At 42.7% G+C, this 10,324-nt stretch overlaps 1 protein-coding gene across 1 annotated transcript in view; it reads left to right on the top strand.

The window, feature by feature from the left end:
- The window catches only part of ZNF831 (zinc finger protein 831), an 87,535-nt gene extending 78,424 nt beyond the window's left edge, over window positions 1–9,111 (top strand). Inside the window, exons 5-6 of the mRNA XM_043480186.1 lie at window positions 3,060–3,220; window positions 4,007–9,111. Coding sequence (XP_043336121.1) covers window positions 3,060–3,220; window positions 4,007–4,831 — 986 coding nt within the window. The 3' untranslated portion in view covers window positions 4,832–9,111. The remainder of the gene's footprint in view (window positions 1–3,059; window positions 3,221–4,006) is intronic.
- The last annotated feature ends 1,213 nt before the right edge of the window (window positions 9,112–10,324 follow it).

Raw genomic sequence — 10,324 nt, 5'->3', positions numbered from 1 at the left:
CAATCCCACTCCTGGGCATACACACTGAGGAAACCAGATCTGAAAGAGACACGTGTACCCCAGTGTTCATCGCAGCACTGTTTATAATAGGCAGGACATGGAAGCAACCTAGATGCCCATCAGCAGACTAATGGATAAGAAAGCTGTGGTACATATACACAATGGAATATTACTCAGCCATTAAAAAGAATTCATTTGAATCAGTTCTAATGAGGTGGATAAAACTGGAGCCCATTATACAGAGTGAAGTAAGCCAGAAAGAAAAACACCAAATACAGTATACTAACGCATATATATAGAATTTAGAAAGATGGGAACGATAACCCTATATGCAAGACAGAAAAAGAGACACAGAGGTATAGAACAGACTTTTGGACTCTATGGGAGAAGGCGAGGGTGGGATGATCTGAGAGAACAGCATTGAAACATGTATATTATCAAGTGTGAAACAGATCGCCAGTCCAGGTTGGATGCATGAGACAAGTGCTCGGGGCTGGTGCACTGGGGAGACCCAGAGGGATGGGATGGAGAGGGAGGTGGGAGGGGGGAGTTCAGGATGGGGAACACATGTAAATCCATGGCTGATTCATGTCAATGTATGGCAGAAACCACTACAATACTGTAAAGGAATTAGCCTCCAACTAAAAATAAAGGAAAAAAAAAAAAAAAGAAAGTTGGGGTGTAAATGGGTCAGCAAAACCCATATATATCAACTGCATTGTGATAAATAAAACTTTCCAAAGTTAAAAAAATTTAAAAAAATAAAAAGGAGCTTAGGAGTTTCCAGAGAGAAAAACAAAATCATTTCCTCCTAAGGACTGGGAACAGTAAATCATGTTGGCTCCAGACTTCTCAACAGCCAGAGCTCTGTGGAGCCACATCTTCAGTTCTGACAGCTATACCCAGACAAGCCACTAGTTAAAGTCTAAAGAATTTTATTTCACCCTTTCTCATGAAATTGCTGGAAGTTTTGCATTAGGAAAGAATGCAAAGAGAGTAAATCCAGGAAAAAGAAGTATGTGTGTGTCTGTGTGTGTATGTCGGGGGGTGGGGTGTCCAGGAACAAGAGGTGAAGAAAATTGCTAGGATGGGGGTGTAGGGAGATGCATTGGCTCAGCCCTGCTTTGGGCCTAGGGAGTAGTGGTCCACTGGGAGTAGGTCAGAAAGTTCTGAGTGAGAAGTTTCCAAGGCAATAAAATGAATGAATAAAACGAAATAAAAGACAATTGGGAAGGAAATGGGAGGTGGTTTTGGTAATAAATTAGTACAAAAAACTAGGCAGAAGAAGAAGACAAAATAATGATTAATTCCACGAAAAACAGTGTTGGCAAGAAAGGCAATGTAATCATAATACACTACTTGACTTGGTGGTGAAAAGCATGTTCCTGAACATAGTGATGTAAACATTGCATATCCTCAACAAAATCTTGACAGCATAGTTATATAACATATAACTGAAGAGAGAGGGGAGGGACGTGTGCCCATGGGTAGGAGTGATGAGGCTTGTGGATGAAGCTTCTAAACCCGCCTCTCCCCTCATGACATCATCAGCTGTTCTGCAAAGTGGAAAAGGGGAATCTAGAAGTAATGCTACATGCTTGTCCTTAGGGGAGAAGGAGATAAACATGAAAGGAATCCCAAGTGGGAAAAAATGAGTGGGTGGGCAAATGTGGCTGTTTTTCTTAAGTAGAAAGACAACTTAAAAAAAAGAAAACCAACCCTGTGCATGTGTAATGTTAATCAAAATAAAAGTAGATTGACAAGGAGGGAGGGGGTGGGGGAAGGAAGGACTGGAAGTTTGGGGTTAGCAGATGTAAACTATTATATATAGGATGGATAAACAACAAGGTCTAGCCTCCAACTAATAAAAAAATAAAAAAAAACAAAACAACAAGGTCCTACTGTAGAGCACATGGAGCTCTGCTACACCCAATATCCTATGATAAACTATAATGGAAAAGAATATAAAAAAGAACGTCTATATATGTCTAGGGCTTCCCAGGTGGCTCAGTGGTAAAGAATCCGCCTGCCAATGCAGGAGACATAAGAGATGCAAGTTTGATCCTTGGGTCAGGAAGATCCCCTGGAGGAGGGCATGGCAACCCACTCCAGTATTCTTGCCTGGAGAATCCCATGGACAGAGGAGCCTGACCGGCTATGGGTCATAGGGTTGCAGAGAGCCGAACACGACTAAAGTGACTCAGCACGCATATGTGTATAACCGAGTCACTTTGTACAGAAGAGACTGGCACAAAATTGTAAATCAGCTGTGTTGTTGTTGTTCAGTCGCCTAGTCATATCCGACTCTTTGTGACCCCATGGACTGCAGCATGCAAAGTTTTTTTAAAGTTCGTAAACTGAAAAGTGGCTTGAATCCTTTTCTCTGGCGACACAGTCCTTATAGAATGCTTTTCTGCTCTGCTCTCATGATGGGATCTACATGCTCTGAAATTTCATGATCCTTCTGACCTGTATCCCAGGCCAAAATGATACAATGGAAGAGAGAGTAAGGCTCCCTTGAAAGGCAGATGATATTTGGCGGGGATTGTCAAGGCCAGCCTTTGTCACCCCTCTTCCCACATTCATCACAAAAACCACCACAAAACAACAGCAGCACAAAAGCCCATCACCCTTCTGCAGTCAGTGCTCTGATGAGATCAAGACATCCAACATGACAGGGAAATTTCCTTTCTCAATATTTCTACTCTGGCCTCAGTTGAATGACCACAGAACTCAAGCCAATCCAAAATTAATCAATGTGGCAAGGAAGATGACTCTAATAAAAAAAAAAAGATCCCCATGAAATATTTTTAAAAATATCTGTAATCAGGGATTTTTCTGCCTTGGGAATTGGTTTTTCCATCTCTCTCCTTAGCAGAAGTAGAGACATTTTATTTGACCATGTGAACCTATTCAAGGTAAATCAAGTTGGTGGACATGCCATGTAGGATGCAGTTGATGAGCTCGGAGCTGGTGTCAGAGAGACAGGTCAACTCCTGGGAAGTGGCTATTGGCTGACTTTATAATTTCAGGTGTGTATCTGTGTGCCCCCACTTCAGGTCTGAATCTGTCAGGGGAGCCCTCTTGTGTCACCTCAGAATCATCTGTTTGCATTGAGAACAGAGAGCAGGAGGAGGAGGAGAGCGGACACGTCTCCAGGAGTTTCTGTTCTAACACAAGCTTAAGAACCGTAGGGGACACAGACAGACCGATCGCAAAGGTGAGAACTATGATTTCAAATTGCCTGTACCGTTCTGTGGTCTAGATTTTTGCCTCTCTTTTTCTTGTTAGTGTACAGTGTGGCAAAACTCACTCAGGACACCTAGAGAAGTTTCCTGGCATAAAAAGCCCCTTGAGGCAAACAGATGCCTCAAACATGGTGCTGAATGAGTGGGCAGTGAACCATTGGGATGATCTCACAGTTGATTAAAAAAAATCCCAAGTCCCTTAATAATTCATACCTGAATAAAGATGCTTCCCAGTTGGTGGTAGTGGTAAAGAACCTACCTGCCAGTGCAGGAGATGCAGGTTTGATCCCTGGGTCGGGAAGATCCTCTGGAGGAGAAAACGGCAACCCTCTCATTTTCTTGCCTGGAGAATCCCCCAAAACAGAGGAGTCTGGTGGGCTACAGTCAGGGGGTTACAAAGAGTCAGACAGGACTGAGCATACACACATACATTGAGTAGCACACATTAAGTAATGATCTAAAATTGGATGCTCAGAGCTGGTTGGATAACTGAGTGATTGAGTTTTCTTAAGTCCAGATAAAAATACATAGCAATCTCAGTAGCTTACTGTGTGTCAACAGGGAATTCTCCTGGAGTTAATGCATCTATTAATTATTAATGGAAACTGAGGAGAACATTGTATCGAGGTTCACACTCAGTAAAGAATCAGGACCTCCAGACCTTGTTCTCATTGAGGACCACATCTCTGACCACAAGTTTTTTGGTACCAATTAACCTTTTCCCCCCTCCATTTATTTTTCTTTGCACTTTGTTGCAGGAGATTTCATCTGCTGGTGAGCATGGGGCTGGTTGTCCTCTAATCACTGTGGTGGGGTCAGGTTTATCTCTGCCATCTGACTTCCTCGGGGCTAATGACAGACTTCCAGCCTGCAGCAAAGGTCTCGACATGGGATCATTGGAGACTCACTTGCTGCCCTCCCAGCAGCACATCTCAACAGACCCCACACCATGCGTTTTCTCAGATGCTCAAGAGCCTTCTTCCTTTGTGTCCAAAGGAACCTCTCTCGGCCATGACCTTGCTACCTCTGCATCTGCTGTCTGTCCTTCCCTGGGGGCAAGAGCAGGCCATACAACCCTGGGAATTCACAGTGTGGAACCACAAGACCAGGGTGAAGAGGAGATTCTCACACAAAGCTCTCCAGACAGAAAAACGATAGCAGAGGGCATGTCCCCAAACCTTTTGCCAGGGAAGCCTTCATCTGGGCAGAGAATTTCAGGTTCAGTTACACCGGGGTCCACTGGAAAAATTCATCTTGAAATACCAGCTTTAGGACCAGGTTCAGCTAGTTCACACCAAGAGGACGGGAAACACAAGTCATGTTTTCCTTCTGGGGGGCAATGTGGGTGTAGGGAAGGGCTGGTCCCCTGCCCCCTGGTAGGACCTGACAATGGGAAATGTCAAGGATTCATGACTCTAAAGGATGATGCTGTCCCTTCTAAGCCAGGGCTGCCCACGGAGATCCCTGCAGCCTCTTTGAAAACCCTCAGGAAGAGAAGTTTGGAAGGAATGAGAAAGCAAACTCGTGTGGAGTCCAGCGACACCAGCAGTGATGATGAAGATCGGTTAGTGATAGAAATCTGATGCTTCCAGAGAAAGATGGTGTCTGTCGTCAGAGACGGTTGATGCTTTGCAGTCAATGCCATCAAGTGGGCGGCAGAAATGAACTCTATTCATGAAGCCCCTGAGAGAGGAAAGCCATCTGGGGGTCTTTCTAAGATCTCCCCAACCTACTCTGAAGCCCAAGCTCAGCCTCACTCCTCCCCAGATGCCCTGCTCACAAGGCATCAGCAGGGCAAATGTGGCGGTGAAATAAAGTGTAAGAAGGGTAGACCTGCATGAGGACTGTGTCTTGACTCCTAGCTGTGTCCTCTGCTTTGGTTCCTCACTGCCTTACCCAGGAAACTGGCATTGACCCAGAGAGCCACAACTGACTTGCTTCTGAACCAGGGTCAAGGTGACAGGTCTCCTCCATCAGTGAGCTTGGGGTTGGCTTCAAAGAGGGTAATGGTACTTGGGAAAGTTGGGGGAGCTTGCAAAGGAGCTGGGGTGTGAACTGGGCAGTGAGATACTTCTGTTCATTCCAGATTCCTCCAAAAACTGAAGTTTGGTCTCAGTAATTTGCCTCCTTAGTGGAAGTTGTAAATATACTTCAAAATGCCTATGAGCTGGTGAAATACTGAGTGTCTCTCAATGTTGCACAAATGGTCAATGCTTATGTGTGATTCAATGACACAGCATGTTTAGCTTGTGTTCCTGGTGCCTTTTCTGTGGAGACCTCTGGAACCCTTGGTTTTTCCAGCTCTTGCAAAAGGAACATTGTGTTAAAAGTTGATAGAACAGTCTCTGTAATGAGTCATTTTTGAGGGGGAAAATTCACTTGTTTTCCTCCAATTCTCTCTGTCATATTGTGCTCTGAGCAATTTCAATTAGAGGGTTACATTTTAGTAATCTCTACAGCTTAAACTGATGCCTGCTCATCGTGATGGGAGCCTTTCAGATTTCCTCCAGAAGCTTCAAGGTTACAAAACTAATTGGAGTTTTGACGCTGTTTTACATCTTGGTAATTTTATTTTGGGGGCTTGGTGTTACTTTGCTGTCAAATTAAATCAGCCTCTGTATTGTGCAAGTCAGAACAGCACAGAGAAAATTCCCCAGGATTCCAAGCCCGTGCACCCCTGTGCAGAAGAAAATAGCTGATGTACGTCAGTGGTGAGCAAAGCCTCCAAGTTACCACAGTCTTCTCCTCTTTAAATGGGAGAGGAGAAACTTCAGGAGATCCACACTGCTGCATTTCAATAAAATTTTATACTTGCTTTTAGTATGATTTTGTACCATTTGGAATTTATAGCCCAGCTCTCTTGGCTTCACTTTGATGTAAGGATGTTCCTACGACATAGTTCAAAGGCAACGCGAAACATCTCGCACGGTACGAAGATGCTTTAATGCGTCCTTGTCTGTGATGAAGGACGGTCAGATTTCAAGAGTCTTCAAGTGAAGTTTCCAATTTTAGGGTTGTTTATACAGAAACTTTGTGGTAGGGTCAGCTTCCCCCAGTGACTTAGCTTATGTCTGTGGTCATTTCAGATGCGCTCCAACATAGCCTAGTGATTTCAAGTCCAGTCAAGGAAAACGTAAGAAGGAGGCTAGGCATTTGCTTCCTGTACTTTCTAAACCAAACAAAAGTGATGTAATTATCTATCCTTTGATTTATCCTTGCCACTGTAGTGAGAGAAGATCTAGGAAAGTGGTCTGAGTCCTGGAGGAAGAGGGAGAGAAGGCCTGACCTTGTCCAGAGCTGGCTGGGGAATCTTGGTGAAGACTTGGTCCCTTTCAGCACCTTTTTCTCCTTCTGGGAAGGAGAGAGTAAGACCAGATCCACTGAATGCTACTCTGGGCCCCGATTCTCATGAGTGTGGCTCGGAGGAGGGCCTCATTAGGAGTAGTCTTGCACCCAAAAAGTTTGGGAGGGGGATGTGGGGAACTAAACCCAATTATTATTTTTTTGAAGAATGTGGACTCAGGGAAGCTTCTTCTAATTTTTTCCCCAGAGGTCCAGGTTTAGGCGGGGTGCAGTCAACCCATTTCTAAATGGTGGCTTATAATGCAAAAATTAGAAGCAAAAACAGAACACTACGGTATGGGAGGAAGCCAGCATATCTGTAGGATAAGCTAGTTACTTTGTCTTGGGAGGCACTGGTCAGGGGGGCAAACTATGGTCTAGATCCTTCTTTCCCAGGTTGTTGCTGAGTTGCTGGCTGCATCACTGTACTGAGGTCAGTACATCATAGCTCCCAACAGCACGACCTCAGGAGAATCAGGTGGGAGCTTGATCCTTCTACAACCCATCATTGCTGGCTGCCACATCTCAGCCTCCATCAAACATGGCAGAATGCTGATTCCATCCCTAACTCTCTGTGCCTCTCATACAAAGATGAGCAGGTCACTAATATTCCTCTCTCTGATGGTCCTTTTGGCTATTTGGTGGCAATGTTTACAAATGTACTTTACTTCATATCAACATGAATTTGTGAAAAGCTGTATTTGAGTGGATTAAAAAAAAAAACAAATTAAAAAATGTAGTTTGAATGACCCTAGAGGAATTGGCTTTTGGAAATCATCTCAAGGTAAATATTTTTTTAATGAAAAATTCTTTTATAAAGCAACAGACAATCTCTGATTTTATAAGTCTTAATTTTCTCAAGTTCTTAAGGATTTTCTTAAAGTGAGCTGCAACTATAGGGGTATATTTTAAGGATATTATTGGTGAACTATAACCCAGTTTGGGTTATTAAAAATAAAATTTCAGTATTATTGATTGATCATTGCTGCTATGACTGTACAAGCGTGTGCCGTGGAATGGTTAAGGGAGAGCAAATTTATTTTAGGACAGGGCAAACTGGGTCTAAAAATCGGGGATCCCCCTTCTTCCCAGTGCTGTTAATTTCACTGTAGCTTGAGGTAAGGGTCTTAACCAATGGGTGTCTCAGCTTCTCCCACAGAGGATAACTCCCAGGATGCTGTCACAGACAAAGATAAAGTGCACTTGGAATTCTTTCCTTCTCTTGGAGCGAGGTATACAAATGCCATGAACTGTGATACTCAAGACACCACCAAGTATGCCCCTCCAGCTGTACCTACACCCGGCCAGATCTCACTTGTTGATGATGCATAGAGAAAAGAGGTTTCACATTTCCCCGCTCTTGGCAAACTATACTGTTAAGTGGCTCTTAATGTCATGTGCTTTTTGATGGACAACCTGATTCTTCTTTGATGTAAGGCATGATGGAGACAACTCATGCCTCCTTGTTGTAAGACTGGATAGAGACAACTCATGGTCTTTGAGATTCTGGACCAAGCTAACATCCCCTCATTTTACAACCCAGGAGAACCTATGGTTCATCTTCCAAGAGGTTTAAAAAAAAAAAAAAGACAGGGGATTGGTGCTTCTGTGTTCGAATCAAAACTCTGTCAACAGCATGATGGGTAACTAAGGGCAAGTTAAACTTCCCTCTCCTAAAATCCCTCCTCTAGAGCTCAGATGGGAAGAGTGGCCTTGTACAATTGCATTGTGACCACAGCTCTTGCCATGACAGATGAATGATTTTTGTCTCATGCCAAAATGTATTTCCTTGCATTTACATTCATTACTTAGAATGATCACATTATTCATTTTTTCTCCCAGCATAGGAATTTGCATTTTGCACAAAAACCTGCCTGGTGCAGCAGATTTTGTAGTTATGGAAGCTGTCATCATTATTGGAATGTACCGCTGCTCAAATCTCCAGACATAATTTAATCTGGTGAGGAAAAAATGACCTGCCTGGCTCTATGGAGGTCATATTTCTACAGCCATGGCAAACAGGGCTTATGTATTTTTTCTCACTTCAGTTGTGACTCCCAGAACTCTTTTGAGGGAGATTCTTTGGCGTTTGAGACACTACATTTCTCAAGCTGTAAGCACAGCTTTTTGCTCTTCTTTCCCAGATACTCCTTAAACCTAGATGTCAGGACTCAAGAAATCCTATGTGCTAGATCTGTACCCTGTACAATCCTTTTCATTCATGCTTTGTATGTATGTGGGAATACACATAATTCAATCTGAAGTATAGGACATTGAGTGTATTAGTTTACCACTGAAAGAAAAAGAGCCAGGGAAAATAATCAGCTTCTGTCACTTGGAGCCCTAGAGGATGACTCAGTATTTATATATGCAGCCAACTCTTTAGAACTTACTACACTATCCGTTGTTCAGAATCAAGAAGCTGTTGGCTTCTTGGTTGTTTGTTTAAATGTATTTCCTTCTTTATATGGTTAAATTATTTTGTTTTGATAAAAATAAAACTGAAAATGAAAATGTCTTATTTGATTTGTTAACATTTTAACTCAAACTGCTGCTGCTGCTGCTAAGTCGCTTCAGTCGTGTCCGACTCTGTGCGACCCCATAGACGGCAGCCCACCAGGCTCCCCCGTCCCTGGGATTCTCCAGGCAAGAACACTGGAGTGGCAACTCAAACTGCCACCAAAAATATGTCCTAGATAAGTTGGATATCTGAATATTCCTGAAAAGTTGACCGGACATTTTGTCCGCCATATTGGTATCCCATTCCACTCAATGAAAGAATTGGGTAATGGCAAATTATCACATTTTCTTGTGTTGTTCTCTTTCCCCATGTGTCCCTTCTGTCATTGTCTGCCATATTTAAAGGTTCGTAACTTAGAAATGTGTTTTTAAATGTAGCTAGACTTTAAGGCCACATGAGGGCACTATCCACAGTCCAATAATCCCAAACTTTTCCCTGTGGAATTGATGTTACTTGGATATTTAATATTATTCATTAACTGAGAAAACATCCTTACTTCAAAAACAATGCCTCCTTATGAGTATAAATCATGTACTCTTGGCAAGAATAGTAGATTTATTTTTACATACCAACACGTATTTATGCCTATACCTCCTGGAGCCATTTGAAGTCAATGGAGACAAAATGCATTGGGAGAAAAAGTGCGAATGGAAACATGGGAAGAGCAGATATACTGACTGATGGATTTTCATAGCTTTTTTTTGCTAATTCATCAAACGCGTATAGTCATAAATTGATCTATTCTTTCCAAACTTCCATCATTTGAGAACCATCTTACTGCTTTTTGCCGTATTTGTCCACACGTGGGTACATTCTTTACTTTTATTTAAATCATCTCTGTCTTAAAGAAGCTACTCTTTTTGTAAATTAGTGTCTGTGAAATCTCAGCGTTATTTTGGTAGTTGTGTGTATTTTCCGATATGAATTAAAAGTATTAAGATTGGTCATCACATACCAGTTAAATATCATCTTTGTACTACCCTGGCTAGCCCCTCCTCCACACACACTCTGGGGGGAAACATGGAACTAATCTAAAAGATACTTGTGTTAGTTTCTTGAGTTATTCCAGTTTTTATTAAGCTCAGCTCTCTCTCCAGCCAACAGAACTGGTGAGGGCAAGTTGCACTGTAGGTTTATCAGATAAGTGTCTTCAGTCAAACTTTACAGCTGAGCAATTAACATTCCAAGTCAAAGGACGCTCACATCTATTAGT

The sequence above is a fragment of the Cervus canadensis genome, chromosome 10, assembly GCF_019320065.1.
Source record: "Cervus canadensis isolate Bull #8, Minnesota chromosome 10, ASM1932006v1, whole genome shotgun sequence".
NCBI classification, from domain to species: Eukaryota; Metazoa; Chordata; class Mammalia; order Artiodactyla; family Cervidae; genus Cervus; species Cervus canadensis.
The sequence above is the reverse complement of the archived record's forward strand: the minus strand, read 5'-3'. Positions and strand labels throughout refer to the sequence as shown.